The sequence below is a fragment of the Oscarella lobularis genome, chromosome 15, assembly GCF_947507565.1.
Source record: "Oscarella lobularis chromosome 15, ooOscLobu1.1, whole genome shotgun sequence".
Lineage (NCBI taxonomy): Eukaryota > Metazoa > Porifera > Homoscleromorpha > Homosclerophorida > Oscarellidae > Oscarella > Oscarella lobularis.
The window spans coordinates 2331335-2349121 of record NC_089189.1 but is presented as its reverse complement, the minus strand read 5'-3'; the positions used below and the strand labels follow the sequence as shown (position 1 = coordinate 2349121).

Below are 17787 nucleotides of genomic sequence, written 5' to 3'. Positions count from 1 at the left end.
CCTTGCAGCCTTGAGTGCCTATAAACTCAAAAAAAGCAAGCAAGGGAAAAAATGCGCGATCCATACAGATACCTTAGATAGTCATTCGTCCAAGTCTTCTTCGTCCACGTCCCCTTCGTCAACCTCTGCTTCGTCAACGTCTGCTTCGTCCCTTCTTAGACAACCTAAAACTCAAAAGAAAGAAAGCAAGAGAAAAAATGCGCGATCCATACAGATACCTTAGATAATCATTCGTCCACGTCTTCTTCGTCCACGTCCCCTTCGTCAACCTCTGCTTCGTCAACGTCTACTTCGTCAACGTCTGCTTCGTCCCTTCTTAGACAATCTAAAACTCAAAAGAAAGAAAGCAGGAGAAAAAATGCGCGATCCATACAGATACCTTAGATAATTGTTCGTCCACGTCTTCTTCGTCCACGTCGACTTCGTCAACGTCTACTTCGTCAACCTCTGCTTCGTCAACGTCTGCTTCGTCCCTTCTGCTTCTTCTTAGACAACCTAAAACCTAAAAGAAAGAAAGCAAGAGAAAAAATGAGCGATCCATACAGATACCTCTTGTATTTCTTCGTCCACCGCTTCTTCGTCCGCGTCTACTTCGTCTCTTCGTCTTCTTCTTCTTGCAGTACCTAAACCTCAAACAAAAGAAAGCAACAGAAAAAATGGGCACTCCATACAGATACCTCGTCCTTTTCTTCGTCCACTTCTTTTTCGTCCCCTTCTTTTTCGTCTTCATCGTCTTCGTCTTGCAGTACCTAAAGCTCAAACAAAAGAAAGCAAAAGAAAAAATGAGCAGTCCATACAGATACCTCTGTCCTTCCTTCGTCCACTGCTACTTCGTCCCCTTCTTCTTCGTCCGCTTCTCCTTCGTCCCTTCTTCTTCGTCCCTTCTTCTTCGTCCACTTCCTCCCACGTCGGAATCTAGTACTAAAAAGAGCCAGCTAGTGAAATTGTAGGCACTACCTACAGATACCTCGTGTCTTCGTCCCTCCACTTACCACGTCGTCCAGTCGTCTTCAGCCTTGCATTCGACCTAAATCTCAAAAGAAGAAAGCAAAAGAAATCCTGCGGAAATCATACAGATACCTCGTTAGACGACGTCTTCAATAGGCGTAGCACACTCCCGGCCTTCCACATCTAGCCCCCTAAAAAAGAAAGAAGTACGCGAACAGGAAATCTATACAGAAACCTTTGCTTGCTTGTCGTCTTCCTTGGAGGCGACGATCTTCCCTGGCCGTGACGCCTGCAATAACAAAGGAGAGTTAGTAAATGAAATCTAAATTTAAATTTATTGTTACATTATATTGTATTCTTAAGACTATTTTATTTATTTAATTAAACCTCTTTTATTTAATTAAACCTCTACCCTAACTGCCTCTAATTCCTATAGAAATGCCTAAGGCATGCTAATGTAAAGCTGCTGCTGCTGCTGCTGCTGCTGAATGACGATGATATGACAGGTGATGACAGATAATGACGGATAATGCCATGATTGATTGACGGATAATGCCATGATTGATTGACGGATGAATCCACTTGACGGGTGATGATGACGAAGACAGATGTCACGTGAAGGCTGAGTGACGGGTGACGGTGAAGACATATACGTCACATGATGGCTGATGATGATAGAAGATGACAAAAGATGACAGAAGATGACGGCTGATGATGATGAAGGCTGATGATGACGACTGATGATAGATGATGACACAAGATGATGAAATGGAAAGAAACGGCCAATTTACAATTGATGAGATTGTCAATAGTAGTTGAAAATACCTAGAAGAACCTTAGGGTTATTGTTAGGTTGACGGGTGATGATGACGAAGATAGATGTCACGTGAAGGCTGAGTGACGGGTGATGGTGAAGACATATACGTCACATGATGGCTGATGATGATGACAGAAGATGACAGAAGATGACGGATGATATGAAGGCTGATGATGACGACTGATGATAGATGATGACACAAGATGATGAAGTGGAAAGAAACGGCCAATTGTAAAGTGATGTGATTGTGAAAATACCTAGAAGAACCTGTCTACAATGGAACGTGTGCTACAATGGCTGAACACTCCACAGTAGGGACACCTAAATAACGCATCAAGTTAATAAAAGTAACGTCATTAATTAAATAAAAACGTCATACCAATACCACGCCCCCAGGTAAAGAAAGATCAAGTCAAACGCCGTGCATTACGCACGCAAATACATTCACCTAAAAGGACAAACGTTAGAGTCGAGAATAAATTCAGGTACATCAATTTCAAAAAAAATTCCTCAAAGGGGGCCCCACTTACTACAACTGCTTTTTCTCTCCGACACGACTATTGTGCTCCAGACACTTCTTTCTTCCATGAAAGAGTCTTCGTAGGCACTAAAAGAAAAGAATCACGAAACGTGCTTGCCTACAAGTCGAGGGGGGCTTCTCTCATCTACGAACGGAGGAATCAATGCAATTCGCGACGCAAGGAACCTGAAAGAGCAAACGTCAGAGTGCAGAACGCGTGGATTTTACATACGATCCATAAAGGGGCCCCACTCACGACAGCGCCCTTCTCCCACTCTTTTCGGCGCAAAACAAGCAGACGCATAGACTTCTCGACAGCTTCTTGGTCCGAAAAGGCGCCTTTGCAGCCTAGAAAAAAAAAGAAGACCACGCGCGACGACAGGTGGCCGACATCATTACGTCACGCCATTGTTTCGTGCATGCACGATGCACAGCTGTTCTCGTCTGCGCCGACTCGTCGCGCGTCCTAAAGGCTTTTTTACAGCTGGTCCGAACGATTGTTTCGCGCAAAATCGCTGCCGATCACCTCTTTCGCTCTAGTTCGACGCATTCGGCGGAGCGAAGACCCCACGCGTTACGTCACGTCCGCGATTTCCGGCGAGGCGACCACGAATCCATTCCAACTTCGCAGCCGTGTCGAGCCAGAGCTAGTCGTGCGAGATTCAGCACGCGAAACTAGTAGAGCGAGCTTCGCCGCTGCTGCCGCTCCGCTTCTGCCGTCTACGATTGCGCAGAGACGTGCTTGGCACGTGCCTTCATAGATGTAAGAGGATACGGTGCCATTGATGCCAATTACGTTTGCGCGTTTGGATCAGAGTTACGCGTTGCGGAGTTGCTGTTCTAGACTATTTTGAACTTGTAGCCTGGTTTGGCTGTGGAGAAACGTCGAAAAGATGCGTGAACGAGGCGTAAGGCAAAGTGGCACGTGATCGACTACGTCACATTCGAACGCCAGCCTAGTGCCGCCTTCTCGAGACGATCGAGTAGCTCACAGCGACTATTTCGCTTGTGTAGATGGGTTTCTGAAGGCCATCTAGGCGATTTGATCATTTTCCTCTCTTCGTGCTGTGACGTCGTCACCGGGAGACATAAGAATCAATAGTGAATATGATTTATCTTTACTTACCCATCGTCAAGCTTACCCATCGTCAAGACAAACCACGTGCAAAAATATACAGCTACAGGGCAGAGAAAACGAAAAAAAATACAAAATAAATCAACAACGTACGAAGTGGTTTTCAAAATCAACGGCCTTACGTCAACATCTACCCAGCACCACAGTATCCAGCATCACAGGAGAGCGTAGGAGTAAGATAATAAACGTAGAATAAACCGCAATTAGTAACGCGTATCTGCACACTCGTACCATAGTTGCAACTCCTTCGATGGCCAAACTTCACAGTCCGGAGCTCTTGACTTCCCACGACAGTTGGATGAGACCCGCTCAGCCAACCAGAAGCAGCCGTTCCACATCTCCAACCAGTTGCACTGCACTGTTCATTCATTTTCCCACCAATACTCTTTGAAAACCGGTACCAACCTTGAAGCAAAGTACTATCACATCTACACGTAGACGAACGAGACGGACGTCGACAAACTCGATACACAGAAAACTTTCTCCAATTTTGCGACAAGATACGATAATTTGCTGGACGACAATGACTAGGCAAATTGCTGGCAATGCTGGGCTGTTCTACTTGACTCTGTTCCCCACTTACTGGCTCTCCTTTCTCTCCTTTTAGTCCCATGTCTCCCTTTTCTCCAGCAAAGCCTTGGTCACCCTTAATACCTACCCCACTTTCTCCTTTGCCTCCCTTTTCTCCAGGCAAGCCTATGTCTCCAGCATATCCTTTGTCACCCTTATCACCAAACCCACGTTCTCCTTTGTCTCCTTTTTGCCCTGATAGACCACGAAGTCCTGCAGAACCCTGACTTCCTATATCTCCCTTTTCTCCTCTTGGACCGGATTTGCCTGGAATACCCTGTGGGCCACTTTTTCCGGGACGACCTTTTTCTCCCGGCAAACCCGATGATCCTGGCTCTCCTTTTGCTCCAGCTAGACAATACGTTTCGTTTCGAGTGCAAATTTGCTTCAGAGCATCTAGAAAAATTTGACTGAAAGGATCAGAACCCGTTTGACGTCGTTCTCGACTATTGTCCGGTATAATCGTTGATTCGCTGTTCGAGAGCCATTCAGGTGGCGAAAAACTCGAAATTCCAGCACTTCCTGTTTTATCGTGGTAGAGCCGAAATATGAGCCAAAATGATCCTATCTGGAGAGCTACCAAGAGTCCCACAGCCGTTGACAAAATCAAGAGCCACGTACGATAACGACTAAGAGTAGAATTTTCCATCCCTACTCAGGCGCTCGTCTCGTGACACCCCGCGCGCTAGGCATTGTTCTTCTTAGAAGTTCTTACACTTACCGCGTGGCTTCTTCCAAGCGATGTTCACGTTCATTGACGCCCTACGCAACATCACCAAAGCGGCATGGGACCAATGGGAGCTGACAAAGTCGCGCAACGCTCTAACGGGCCTATTCGACGATCTGCGCAAACACGGCACATTTACGCAATTCGACTTCGCCTGCTGCCTTTTCCTCGCCGTTTTCCTCACTATAATGCGCTACGCAGTCGATCGTTTCATCTTGAGAGTAAGAGAAAAGGATTTTGACGTAGAAAAGACCATGTTTTCTTTAGCCGTTAACTAAGAGACTGAAGTTGCCGGATGAGGAGGCTCAAAAGTTCCCTGAGAGCGCGTGGAAGGGCTCCTATTACGTTTTCTCTTGGTCCTACACGCTCTACTTGGTCTACACGTACGGAATCTTTTTCAATCCTCAAATGTGTTGGACAAGTGAGAATACGAATACTGGTCTAATTTTTTATTTATTTATTTTTTAGGTTGGGAGTCACGTGGCGCTGTTCCCAATGACGTCTATGGACTCTATATCTCTCAGCTCGGTTTCTATGTTCATTCGTTCTATGCAACATTTTTCATGGATGACATCAGAAAAGATTTTCTCATCATGGTAGCACACCACGTGATCTCAATTTTCCTCATAGGATTTTCTCTCGCTGTCAGGTTAGTCAATAGAAATTTTAATAATGATAATTATATTAATTTTAGGTATCATTTCATTGGAGTTCTCCTTATATTTCTCCACGATTGCAATGACGTTTTATTGGAGTATAGCAAATGTATGCTCTACCTAAAGAAACAGGGGAACAAGGAATGTCCTCACTGGGAATTGAGAGCTAACATTGGCTTTGGAATATTCATGGTCACGTGGTATGATAAAATATCAAAGATAAATAATTTTTTAATTGTTTGATGTAGGGTCATTTTGCGTATCTACTATTACTTCTATAGTATCTTGTACAATGCTGGGTATCTTGCTCCTGCTCTTATACCCAGTCTACCCTTCTACTTCTTTTTCAATATCATGCTTTGGCTAATCTACTTTATGAATATCTACTGGTAAAGAAAACAATAAATGATTTTGTACATTATTCTTTTTATTATAGGTACTACTTTGTTATTCTCGTTGCACTGAGAATCTTTACAGGTAAGGGTGCAAAGGATACGAGAGAAAACGAAGAGAAGAATCAAAAGAAGGAGACGTAATAGAGGTGTGATGTGAGAATGCCTGCATGAATCTCAGTCTTGTTGTATCTTTGTATCCGTGGACCAGTCTTGTGTGCAATCTGTTCACGTACGATATACTATAGCTCACTATCAGTTCATTCGTCTTTTCTACATTTTGGCTCATCAATGATCAGACTTCTCATTTCATTTCAAAAGATATTAGTCACGTGACATATTTATCAAGGCGTCACTCGCTCTTTAAGTTAATAAATGCCGTCTTGATGAGAAAACGAATTCTTGTTCACGTGATCGGTAGTCCGGGTCATGCGTGACGAAAAATCTCGCCAGACTCGCCTCTTTTCAGCGCGACGACAGCTTCCTCCGTTCCCACGATGGCTTCGTCGCAAATCTGGATCACGTAGCCTCCTCTCTAGCCTTCCTAAGGCCGATTATCGCCAAAACTATCGTAAGCGATGCCATCTTCTAATTTTTCTACCTGCCGCGTGATCTCTAGCCTTCTCGAACGCTCACGCCAGTCAGGAAGCGGCGATACAGCGAATCGGGGACCCTCCACGATACACATAACTCTGTTCAGATGTCCACGATGAGACGCAAAGTAAGTACTCTATCGCTATCTATCCGTGTTTGACGGCCTATCCTCTGACGGAGTATATACTATAGATCGACGGCACCCTTTGACGACGTATATACTCTAGATCGACGACACCCTTTGACGACGTATATACTATAGATCGACGGCACCCTTTGACGGTGTATATACTATAGATCGACGGCACCCTTTGACGGTGTATATACTATAGAACGACGGCACCTTCTGTCGGCGTATTTACTATAAAACATCGGCACCTTCTGACGGAGTATATACTATAGAACGACGAAACCTTCTGACGGAGTATATACTATAGAACGACGGCACCTTCTGACGGAGTATGTACTATAGAACGACGGCACCCTTGGACGGCGTATATACTATAGAACGACGGCACCCTTGCACGGCGTATTAACTAGAGAGTAATGACGACGTTCGTCCTTTGCTTCTTATATAGTCTACTTAGAGCGCAGGCTAAGGGAGAATCGAGTCCAAGTTCAAGCTTCTGACGTTTTATTTTCACGTAGGCACAGACACAAAATTTTACACTACAAACATGCAATAATCTAACGTGTTTACTGTATTTTTCGATTCTTCTTTCTCTCTTTTCGTCATCCATCGTTCTTCCGGGCCTTCGATCGATCGTTTTTCGTTCTCTCTTCGTCCTTGAGCGTGCGATCTAGAAAAAAAGACCTGTTAGTTACTGTCAAATAATCGTTGTACGTACCTTTTCGTTTGCGTCCGTATTAGCGCAACCCAGGCTACACCACGTGGAGGTTCGGACGCTTCGTAGCCCAGGGAAGTCTTCGCAAAGCGATGACTCCCTTCCAAAAAGTGAGGGCGAGTTTAGACCTCATAGGCCACCCCACCAGTACCCGCCTGGACGCTGAAACGGCCCCTTATACCGAATCCCCGGCGCGCTGGTATCAAACCCTTCGGTATGTCGAAATGAGAAGAACCGGGGCTTGAGGAGTGGAGAGCGGCTGACCACCGTTTGTAGAAGTCGACAGGAAAGGACGTGCAATGCCCAGATCGAATTCTCCTGAGCCTGATCATCCGCAATCTAATCGTGCCAGTTGGTGAGATAAGTGCCGGCAACCAGACCGCTTGCGACACCCCCTCCGAGCCGTGCCCACTCTGCCTAACGCAGGCCGTGCTCGTTTGGCAACAATAAGACATGTAAGCGATCATTATGCTCAGTGCGCGAACCGAGGCCGAAGCCCCCCATCGCCCTGCTTAGAGGCTCCGGCACGGGATTAATCCGTGGGCCACGCTGATCCGACGATCCAGACTGTCCTTTTGCCGATGCTCCCGAGCCAGTCCGTCAAGGATGAGACGCAGATTGCTCCACGCCGCACCCACCCTAAGCCTCAACTGAAGAAGAATCGGTGTGCGCTTCGCTTTTGAACACGGTAAGTCCCGCCCAGCGCACTCATTGGTTCGTTGCGATCACGTGGGTCTCATCTAGTGCTCTCGTTGGCTCTTTCGATTAGGTGCGAATTTTCAATACCGTTAGACACCGGAAGTTACATCATAATCGTAGTCAGCATTTCTATTTTTGGCAGGAAATGATGCAATATTTCACGCGTCGAGTTCAAGATGGCGAACAATGCCTCGTGGTCGTCGTCCTTCTTTTTCACGGTTCCATCGTACATTTCGCGTCGATTATCGCAGATCGCCTTTTCGCCGAAGCTGTCGTCGAACGCCCGTACATCGAGGAACAAACACGTGATCCAAAGAAGAACGAGGCGTCGCGTAGACGAAGAAATCGACCGTTTTCGACGACGATGACGGCGTGGGAGCCGACGACGAATGCAAATACGGCGTCAGTAAGCGTACGGGCGATCGGGAGCCCGTTTTTCGCGACGAAAAAGACGATCCCTTCACCCGGACGTCGCTGATCTCGTTTTTTGCAGTGATCTACAACTACGAAGCGCGAAGCGATCGAGAACTCACGCTCAATTTCGGCGAAACCGTGCAATATTGGAACAGTGCGGCGGTAGGCTTTGTGTTCCCCAAAGGGGGCCTCACTCGATTTTCTCCTTCTCTCTCTTTGTTAGAACGGTATCGCGTCTGGAGTCTGTCGAAGAAGGACGTTCTAGTGAAGTTTGACGCGTTTTGCGAATTTGCGATCGTCATTGAGCGATTCGGCATCACCTCTACGCTCACTGAACAATCAAGTAGCATTTAAGGTACGTTTCACGGACTCGTCGCGTAAGGTGGTCCCTCTTATAGAGAGTTTATCCAATCGAATTAACTCTATAATTTAATCGACGTGTTTGAACGTCCAGACTGAACCCATAAGGTTCGCTTTCACAGTGGATGTCTTTGTGCGAAACAATCGCAATATAATTAGGAAACTTGAAATTTCAATAAATAATTTTATTTAATTAGTTTCTATATTATGAATTGAAGACAGTGAAGTGACACCGATGAAGAAGAAGAAGAAGAAGAAGAGAAGAAGCTGCTTCGTGTGGGTGTAGAACTGAAGCAGAAGATTCCGCCTGGACATCCAGCGATCAGAATGCACAACAGAGGTATAACCTGTGGCCATATTTAATAGGTGACACGCGGGGACTTCGTAGTGTGGGGTGCAGTATCTCTTTGGGCTTGAGAACTCTTCTCAGGGTCAATGACATGCTGCTTGGGAGTAGGTTGCGTAGGAAAGTGCGTTCCGGAGAGTTTGAGGGGGCGTTTGTATGAATCTAAGGTAATCCACTTATGTCCGGATCAGCCAATCAGAACCGGGCCTTTCTAATCGCTCTTTCCCGGAATCTGGCGTGTATTCCATTGCAGTCAATGTGATATATCAAATTGCTAGCCTAGGAGAATAGGTCAAAAGCCGACTATTTTCATTAGGAGTGACGTTTCCATACTATACGAGTACTTCTTCACTTTGTTTTAGTCTTCTCTCTTTAGGTATGACCACGTGGCGCGTGGAACGGCGAAAAACAGAAGTAGGATCGCTTCGACATCGTCTCTACGGTCACAGCACAATGAAGCAGTATACAAGGTACGTTCTACTGACTCGTCGTATTAGGGGGTCCCCTAATGGGGGTACAGTACGCGTACCTCTCAATCCTCTTTTGGGAGAGCCTTTTTGTTGTATTAGCCCACATTTTTCTACTTGACTGAACTCTATTAGTCAAGAAAACCGATTGTAGTCTACATGTAGAATATCTCTCTCAACGAATCAAGATATAATTCATGTTTTCACTAAACGGGTTCTTTTGTTTTGTTTGAATTGATTAGCGTCGTATTGTGCTATCAGCGTGGCAGGAGCCCCCCAATGGGTGTTTGAGCCGAATCTCTCTTCTCTCGTGAAAAATTACAATGTTTAGACTTTCGAAAATGATGGAGATGAATAAGCGTCAAATGTCTATCAGATATTGATTGATATAGATTAACATTTGCACACAGGTAAATCAATGAACTTTAAATTGAATTATTCAAAAGTAATGTTCTGTAGCTGGACTTCCTTCCATGCAAGGCTCAAGCGGAAACATGCAGAAAAAGGTTTAAAAATATTTACATATATAATGATTGTGTATTATTGATGTATTTTAATTAGCCTGTGAAGCAGAAGAAGCAAGGACGCAGAGGCAATGCCAAGTTGCTCAACGAACACAAAAAGGGAACATCATCGCTCTTTTTGTTATTCTTTTTTATAGTGCATGAAATTTAGTACATAGATATAGGAGGCTTTCGATCTCCAGGGTATGGAGACGAAAGCAGCAGGGCGCACTTTAGCTTAGGAACGCGCGCGCGCGTACACATTCTCGCAAATGTAGCTAAAGTGATGTTAAAATTTTTTATTAAAAATATCCCGTATGTCCAAAATAAAATTTTAAAAACGTCCTCTCCCGTCTCTCCTCCCTCCTCCTCCTTGTCGTTGTCCCTGTGCCGCCGCTCCAGTGAGAGACTGAGACTGCAGTCTCCACAGTGGACTTTAACCCAAGTCCAGAGGGAGAAAGGCACATTAACCTCCAGCCCCCAAGGAGGGAGACTATAACCCAAGTCCCCAGGGAAGAGCGGATTATCCTCCAGCCCTCAAGGAGCGAGACTTTATCCCAAGTCCCCAGGGTCATCGCTTCGTCTACGTCATCTTCTTTATGCATACAAACATCGTCGGATTGATTGAGAGGAGAGAACTAAAATAAAAACTAAAATTTGAATTTTGAATTCTAATTCAATGCATGTGTTATTTATTTACCTTGATATGGGAGAGGGAAGACTGTGAAAGAGGAGGAGGGACTTGATGCATCTTCACATATAACTATCTACAAAAAAGCCAACAAAATTTGAGGTGTGACGTCAATTTTGCAGCGCGAGATCAAACAGGAAACCAATCCCCATTATTTCATAAAGAAATAATGAGAATCAAAGAGGTGACCCAAACCTCTCAAAAACCATGTGCTATAGTTCATGAATGCTAAAAAACTTGATCTCGCGGATTTCCCTAGATCTACACTACTTTATTAGTACAACAACCCTGCGAGGTTACACAGTTCGTACGGGTTAAATTTAACACTAAAAAGACCCACTTCCGGTACACCTTAATTAGCCACGCCCTTTCGAAATAAAAATTTTTTGTCGCGGTTTGCGAATTTGACACCGTAGAGTCGACTAGATACTTGAGATCTATCGTTTTATGTAAAAAAATCGGAATTCTGTGACGTGAGGTTTTGGAGCAAAAACCGTGTGCTATAGCTCACGGATGCTAAAAAATCTGACCTCGCCGATTTTCAAATAAACGCGCTAAAGCTATTGTTTTTTATGAGTTTGATAACTCTGCGAGGTCAAACGCTCGGTTCGAGTCGAATTTTGGCCAAAATTACACTACTTCCGTTACGAATTAGGATTAACCACGCCCCGTTAAGAATTCTCGCTAAAATTGGCGTCGAAGCGAAGCTTGGCCTAGTTCTATGAGCCCTTGGAAACGAAAAACCACTTCTTCTTACTTTCGACTATTTTGATCGTGCTTCTGGCTTGGAGATGTTCGGCGACGCGATGGAGAGCATTCGCGAGGCATCAGTTGCCTACAGATAATTCTTAATTACGCATAGTATCGTCGTCGCAGCGATTCGTACCGTAGGAGGCTTTCAATCCACTCTTATATCCGATTCGAGCCTTTTCTCGCGTCGAAAACCCATGAGAACGACGAGGAAAGGTCTCAGAGCAACTTCGAATGAGCGCAGAAGAGCGTATCAAGTACGATGTCCTTGATACGAGCAGATACGCGTCCAAAACGAAAAGAGCTATACGGGTAATCGACGTCCCGGATACAAGAATTCTCGCTAAAAGTACAAAAATGATAAAAGACAAGGCAAAATGAATGAGACTGACCCCGTTAAAACTACAGCGCATCGCGTAACAATAAAAAAATTGGAAAAGGATAGAATGAAATAATTAATCAATAATCCAAATCACGTAAAACTTTTTTAACAGCACTTACTCCAAAGATCTCCTCTGCAGCAAGCCGATGAATGACGGGTCGTTTTAGAAGAGCTTTACAGATGCTCTTTACAGTTGCATCTGAGCCATTGAGAATGTGCCAGTTGTGGAGCATGGAGTAGACAAGTTCTTTTGGATTGCTCCTGTGCTTCATCTCTAATGCTGCCTCGCTTTCTTTCTCTCCGGGCAATCGACGAGCAACGTCTTTCCACCGGTCAATTAGTTGTGGAGCCAAGTTCTGAAGTTCTTCGTCCGTCACTTTTCGATCAACTTCTCTATCGCTTGAAGCATTGGAACCTTTTAAAAATAAAATTAATTTATTGAAATCATGATTAGATTAAAATATATTTACGCGCTGCATGGAGTCCCTGGTCAATGGAACTGCGCTCAGGGTTGGTGGCAAGAGATTCGATGAGTTGACGGTGAGATTCCCGGACTGCTTTTAATTCAATTCTAAAAACGTGTAATCAGATATGTTTATTTATTTATTGATAGAAATTCACTTTGTGGTCTGAAGGTCTTCCTTTAGATGAACAATTTCTTTCTGAAGATCTCTGCACTGAATTTCCAATTTAGTTCTGCAACAAGAATGCTATCTATCTATCATCACATGACAGAAGATAATACGACTAAACCTCTGAGCTTCGAACGCGTGAGTCACGTCTGTCTTTTCACTTTCCAAATCACGATTTTTGGATCTGAAGAAAAATGTCAACACGTGATGTTCATCAATATTTCTCGCAATACCTTAGAGAATTGCAACGGGTCTCTAACCCACTTCTAAAACAGATATTTCCTTAAGTTATATGTTTTTCTTTAAATTCCTTGCCTTTGCTCAATAAGATGTATTCTCTCTTCTTCCAAAGATTTAGTTCTTACTTCCAACTTGGCTCTACAAGTGCAATAGTCACGTGACAATATTATTATTGACTCATTTTTGCCTTTGTTCTGCAAGACGAGATCTCTCTTCTTCTGAAGACTGGAATTGTGCTTCCAATCTTGTTCTGCGAAAAGGATTCTCACACGAAATTAATTATATTGATTTATTTAACTTGCTTTTGCATTCTCTCTTCCTCAAATTGTCTTATTTGTTCTTCTATGACTTGATGAGATTGGGCTCTACATATTTGCAGATGTCACGTGACGCAATTGTTATTGATCTTTTTAACCCTTTATCTCGAAGTTTCGCCACTTCCATTCTAAAGGTAACTATCATCTTTAGAAAAAGAAATACAGAAACCCTTGCCTCATTTCTTCCAATTCTCTTTCAAGTTCCCGAGAGTGAGGTGATTCATTTTCTGGTCCTGTTGATATCAATTTTACGGAAGTAAGTATCTGAGTTTCAATCTTCATGTACAACTCGTTTGACGGACCTAGACCCAGAAAAAGAAATTAAATATGATTTTAACATCATTCTTCAATACCAAGAGTAAATTCATTCAGAATTTCTTTCAATTTGTAATCTAGGTCTTTTCCCCCTGCGACGATGATTCGAGCAGATCCATCTCGATTCTCTACGCAATGGAGAGTGTGATGAAGAATAGGTGCTATTTCCGGGTTTAGGTGAAACTAATAAAATTGATCTCAAATTGATATCAATATCTCTGATTTCGTACCGCGTATGATTTTCTTTTGTCAAAGTCAATAATGTAGGCGTGGTCTGAAGCCATGTCTCGGATATACCCGCCAATGAGAAGAAAGCAAATTCTTTCTTTGAATCCTTGTTTTGATAATCGACAAATTCCGTGACCCCTTCGAGCGGATGGTTTTGGAAGGAAATCGATGCAAATCCATTTCTATTACAATTTATTAGGTATTGCCAAACATAATTAGGATTTACCTTGTCTCTCAAATCAATCACAAATGCATCAACTAATAATTTCAATCCACCGTACCCTCCATGGAGTAATCCTCGATGTTGATCAATCGTTTCCATGGCGGCACCTTCACGTGGTTTTGGTCTTTCTCCACTTAATTCAACATCCAACCAATATCCTAATCATCAACATTTTAATTATTCCCAGATTTCAACTAATGCAATTTACCTTTTTCTCTTCCCTCCTCAAATACAAATTCATAAATCTCATTATTCACTTTCCCATTGAATTGTGCTCCTAATTGGAGACGATCTTGAGGAATGGAATTGCTCCTTCCCCCAAACATAATCATTCTTCCTCCAATGGCCCACAAACAGCAGTAGTAGCGTTGCCATGGTTTCTTTCCATGGATGGGCGTGGCTACTTGGATCCATTTCATTTTCTTCGGATCCAAACCAAACACCACTCCCAGAATACCTCCGTCTTCCTTCTCTCCCCCGTACGAATACATGATCCCATTGATGACCACACATTGTGCTCCGTAGCAAGGAGGAGGAATATTCTTTCCTTCGGCAATACGACGGATCCATTTCTTTTCTTCTTGGACGTTACATGTCCAAATTTCGTTGCGCGGGAAATAATAATTATAATTGGGTCTCTTCGCAGTTCTTCCACCGAAGAGATGCAATTGATCGCCGATCAATGCACTTTCGTGGGAAAATCGAGGTTCAGGTGATGCTGATTGGGTCATTTCGTCGTTGAGCAACTTCGAGTGACGTTTCTTTGCCTAGATGAAAGAAAATTTTGCGATCACGGCACGAAATATTTGTCAAAAAAGGAAATTATTACTGTCACTTATATAAAGAGTAAATTATTCAGCATTCTTACCAGCTTTTTTTGCTGTACGAAACGAGAAACGGCAAGAAACGATCAAAGACTTTGAAGGCCCGTATAAAAAACAAAAAAGGATTCCTTTCCGTGAAACGAATCAGGAAGCACCGGCGACAGTGACGACGATTTCCATATTCTATTTTGTGCAGAAGTAGCGGAGAAAAAATGAGATCAGTGGATTAATAACGTTCACGTGATTTATGCGTCATTTTTTTCACTGTTCAAGCGCCGCAGAGCGAGTTCCTTCCTATTTTTCTCGCATCCTAGTGGTAAGATTGTTTTTTTTAAATTCATTGGCGTCTGGTTTTCTCTAATCGAGGTGTGGGGCCCCTCAATGGGTGTTCGAGCCGAATCTCTCTTCCCTCCTCCCTAACAGTCTCGTTCCTTCGACGTAGAATCTTTTCTCTCTAATATGAGCAGTTGTAAATGTCATTTTAGTCGTCTCTCTTAGATATGACAGCAGTGGCGCATATTCGCCGCCATATTTGAAAAAGTCGATCGCCAAAAAACAGCAGAAGGAGCGATTCGGCATCACCTCTACGTTCACTGAACAATCAAGTAGCATTTAAGGTACGTTTCGCGGACTCGTCGCTTATAGAGAGTTTAGGAAGGGCCGTGTTTAGTAGACCACGTTTTTCCAATCGAATTAACTCTATAATTTAGTCTACACGTCGTTTTAGTCTTCTCTCTTAGGAATATTCACGCGAAGGATAGAAGTAGGATCGCTTCTACATCGTCTCTACGGTCACAGTACAATGAAGCAGTATACAAGGTACGTTCTACTGGCTCGTTGTATTAGGGGGTCCTTCTAATGGGGGTACCGTACGTCCTACCTCCCAATCGTCGTTTGGAAGAGACTTTTTGTAGTATTAGTCCACGTTTTTGTACTCGACTGAAGTCAATTAGTCAAGAAAACTGATCGTAGTCTACCCTCTGTCAACGAATCAAGATATAATTCATATTTTCGCTAAACGGGTTCTTTTATTTTGTTTGAATTGATTGGCGTCGTTTTGTGCTATCAGCGTGGAAAAGGGGCCCCCAATGGGTGTTTGAGCCGAATCTCTCTTTCCTCGTCCAAACTTTTAATGTTTTAGACTTTTAAAAATTATGGAGATGAATAGGCGTCGAATGTCTATCAGTTATTGATATAGAGAAACGTTTGCACACAGGTAAATCAATGAACTTTAAATTGAAATATTCAAAAATAATGTTCTGCAGCTGGACTTCCTTCCATGCAAGGCTCAAGCGGAAGCAAACAGAAAAAGGTTTAAAAATATTTACATATATGATGATTGTGTATTATTGATGTATTTTAATTAGCCTGTGAAGCGGAAGAAGCAAGGATGCAGAGGCAATGCCAAGCTACTCAACGAACACGAAAAGGGAACATCATTGCGCTTTTCTTAAATTCTTTTTTATAGTGCATGAAATTTTGTACATAGATATAGGAGGCTTTCGATCTCCAGGGTATGGAGACGAAAGCAGCGCGCGCACTTTAGCTTAGGAACGCGCGCGCACGTACACGTACACATTCTCGGAAATGTGGCTAAAGTCATGTTAAAATTTTTATTGAAAATATCCCGGATGCACAAAATAAAATTTCAAAAACGTTCTCTCCCGTCTCTCCTTCCTTCTCCTCCTCCTCCTTGTCGTTGTCCCTCCCTGCGCCGCCGCTCCAGTGAGAGACTGAGACTGCAGTCTCCACAGTGGACTTTAACCCAAGTCCAGAGGGGGAAAGGCACATTGACCTCCAGCCCCCAAGGAGGGAGACTATAACCCAAGTCCCCAGGGAAGAGCGGATTATCCTCCAGCCCTCAAGGAGGGAGACTATAACCCAAGTCCCCAGGGGGACAGCTGATTAGCCTCCGGCTGCCAGGGAGGGAGGAGCTCATTAACCTCCAGCCCACAAGGAGGGACACTTTCACCCAAGTCCCAAGGGTCATCGCTTCGTCTACGTCATCTACAAATATCGTCGGATTGATTGAGAAAAGAGAACTAAAATAAAAAATAAAAATTGAATTTTGAATTCTAATTAAATGCATGTGTTATTTACCTTGATATGGGAGAGGAGGGACTGTGAAAGAGGAGGAGGGACTTGATGCATTTTCACATAGAACTATCTACAAAAAAGCCAATTTTTTAGACAAAAATTAGAGGTGTGACGTCAATTTCGCAGCGCGAGATCAAACAGGAAACCAATCCCATTATTTCATAAAGAAATAATGAGAATCAAAGAGGTGACCCAAACCTCTCAAAAACCATGTGCTATAGTTCACGAATGCTAAAAAACTTGACCTCGCGGATTTCCCTAGATTTACACTACTTTATTAGTACAACAACCCCGCGAGGTTACACAGTTCGTACGAGTTAAATTTCACGCTAAAAAGACCCACTTCCGGTACACCTTAATTAGCCACGCCCTTTCGAAATAAAAAAATTTCGTCGCGGTTGGCGAATTTGAGACCGTAGAGTCGACTAGATACTTGAGATCTATCGTTTTACGTAAAAGAATTGGAATTCTGTGACGTGAGGTTTTGGAGCAAAAACCGTGTGCTATAGCTCACGGATGCTAAAAAATCTGACCTCGCCGATTTTCAAATAAACGCGCTAAATCTATTGTGTTTTATGAGTTTGATAACTCTGCGAGGTCAAACGCTCGGTTCGAGTCGAATTTTGGCAAAAATTACACTACTTCCGTTACGAATTAGGATTAACCACGCCCCGTTAAGAATTCTCGATAAAATTGGCGTCGAAGCGAAGCTTGGCCTAGCCCTTGGAAACGAAAAACCACTTCTTCTTACTTGCGACTATTTCGATCGTGCTTCTGGCTTGGAGATGTTCGGCGACGCGATGGAGAGCATTCGCGAGGCATCAGTTGCCTACAGATAATTCTTAATTACGCATAGTATCGTCGTCGCAGCGAATCGTACGGTCGTAGGAAGCTTTCAATCCACTCTTATATCCGATTCGAGCCTTTTCTCGCGTCGGAAACCCATGAGAACGAAGAGGAAAGGTCTCAGAGCAACTTCGAATGAGCGCAGAAGAGCGTATCAAGTACGATGTCCTTGATACGAGCAGATACGCGTCCAAAACGAAAAGAGCTATACGGGTAATCGACGTCCCGGATACTCTTATTTTCGCGTAA

The 17787-nt window shown here is 43.6% G+C and overlaps 3 protein-coding genes and 6 long non-coding RNA genes across 16 annotated transcripts; 4 read left to right on the top strand and 5 right to left on the bottom strand.

Annotated features, from left to right (window-relative positions):
* Positions 1–3380: 3380 nt before the first annotated feature.
* On the bottom strand, positions 3381–4657 carry LOC136195894 (uncharacterized). Its single transcript, XM_065985377.1, has one exon. It carries the CDS (start codon positions 4637–4639, stop codon positions 3551–3553), a length of 1089 nt encoding a protein of 362 aa, XP_065841449.1. The 5' UTR covers positions 4640–4657; the 3' UTR covers positions 3381–3550.
* A 27-nt stretch (positions 4658–4684) lies between these two features.
* On the top strand, positions 4685–6041 carry LOC136195893 (ceramide synthase 1-like). The gene is made up of 6 exons (XM_065985376.1): positions 4685–4938; positions 4985–5138; positions 5186–5366; positions 5412–5573; positions 5622–5762; positions 5810–6041. Exons 1-6 carry the CDS (start codon positions 4732–4734, stop codon positions 5907–5909), a joined length of 945 nt encoding a protein of 314 aa, XP_065841448.1. The 5' UTR covers positions 4685–4731; the 3' UTR covers positions 5910–6041.
* Positions 6042–6201: 160 nt separating this feature from the next.
* On the top strand, positions 6202–7054 carry LOC136195891 (uncharacterized). 2 transcript variants are annotated; one of them, XR_010672013.1, is made up of 2 exons: positions 6202–6486; positions 6947–7054. It is a non-coding gene; the product is annotated as an uncharacterized lncRNA (long non-coding RNA). The 2 variants fall into 2 exon arrangements; XR_010672012.1 differs by having other exon boundaries at positions 6938–7054.
* LOC136195892 (uncharacterized) lies at positions 6977–7788 on the bottom strand. Its single transcript, XR_010672014.1, has 2 exons — positions 7208–7788; positions 6977–7159 (listed from the first exon to the last, which is right to left on the bottom strand). It is a non-coding gene; the product is annotated as an uncharacterized lncRNA (long non-coding RNA).
* Positions 7789–8075: 287 nt separating this feature from the next.
* On the top strand, positions 8076–10338 carry LOC136196388 (uncharacterized). 4 transcript variants are annotated; one of them, XR_010672160.1, is made up of 8 exons: positions 8076–8309; positions 8397–8479; positions 8541–8672; positions 8875–9017; positions 9400–9493; positions 9733–9900; positions 9950–9996; positions 10052–10338. It is a non-coding gene; the product is annotated as an uncharacterized lncRNA (long non-coding RNA). The 4 variants fall into 4 exon arrangements; XR_010672161.1 differs by having other exon boundaries at positions 9386–9493; positions 9822–9900; XR_010672162.1 differs by having other exon boundaries at positions 9386–9493.
* On the bottom strand, positions 10281–11733 carry LOC136196389 (uncharacterized). The gene is made up of 4 exons (XR_010672163.1): positions 11571–11733; positions 11442–11519; positions 10694–10760; positions 10281–10631 (listed from the first exon to the last, which is right to left on the bottom strand). It is a non-coding gene; the product is annotated as an uncharacterized lncRNA (long non-coding RNA).
* A 79-nt stretch (positions 11734–11812) lies between these two features.
* LOC136196356 (uncharacterized) lies at positions 11813–14799 on the bottom strand. The gene is made up of 15 exons (XM_065985891.1): positions 14640–14799; positions 13980–14538; positions 13775–13929; positions 13551–13730; positions 13359–13503; positions 13181–13307; positions 13104–13133; positions 12991–13053; positions 12876–12938; positions 12764–12826; positions 12682–12714; positions 12570–12632; positions 12438–12512; positions 12287–12387; positions 11813–12231 (listed from the first exon to the last, which is right to left on the bottom strand). Exons 2-15 carry the CDS (start codon positions 14500–14502, stop codon positions 11894–11896), a joined length of 1959 nt encoding a protein of 652 aa, XP_065841963.1. The 5' UTR covers positions 14503–14538; positions 14640–14799; the 3' UTR covers positions 11813–11893.
* Positions 14725–16254, top strand: LOC136196357 (uncharacterized). Of its 4 annotated transcripts, none has more exons than XR_010672144.1 (6): positions 14725–14911; positions 15081–15212; positions 15336–15414; positions 15737–15811; positions 15861–15907; positions 15963–16254. It is a non-coding gene; the product is annotated as an uncharacterized lncRNA (long non-coding RNA). The 4 variants fall into 4 exon arrangements; XR_010672142.1 differs by having other exon boundaries at positions 14726–14911; positions 15094–15212; XR_010672143.1 differs by lacking the exon at positions 14725–14911 and adding an exon at positions 14958–15033.
* On the bottom strand, positions 16190–17737 carry LOC136196358 (uncharacterized). The gene is made up of 4 exons (XR_010672146.1): positions 17573–17737; positions 17444–17521; positions 16696–16762; positions 16190–16637 (listed from the first exon to the last, which is right to left on the bottom strand). It is a non-coding gene; the product is annotated as an uncharacterized lncRNA (long non-coding RNA).
* Between the last annotated feature and the right edge of the window lie 50 nt (positions 17738–17787).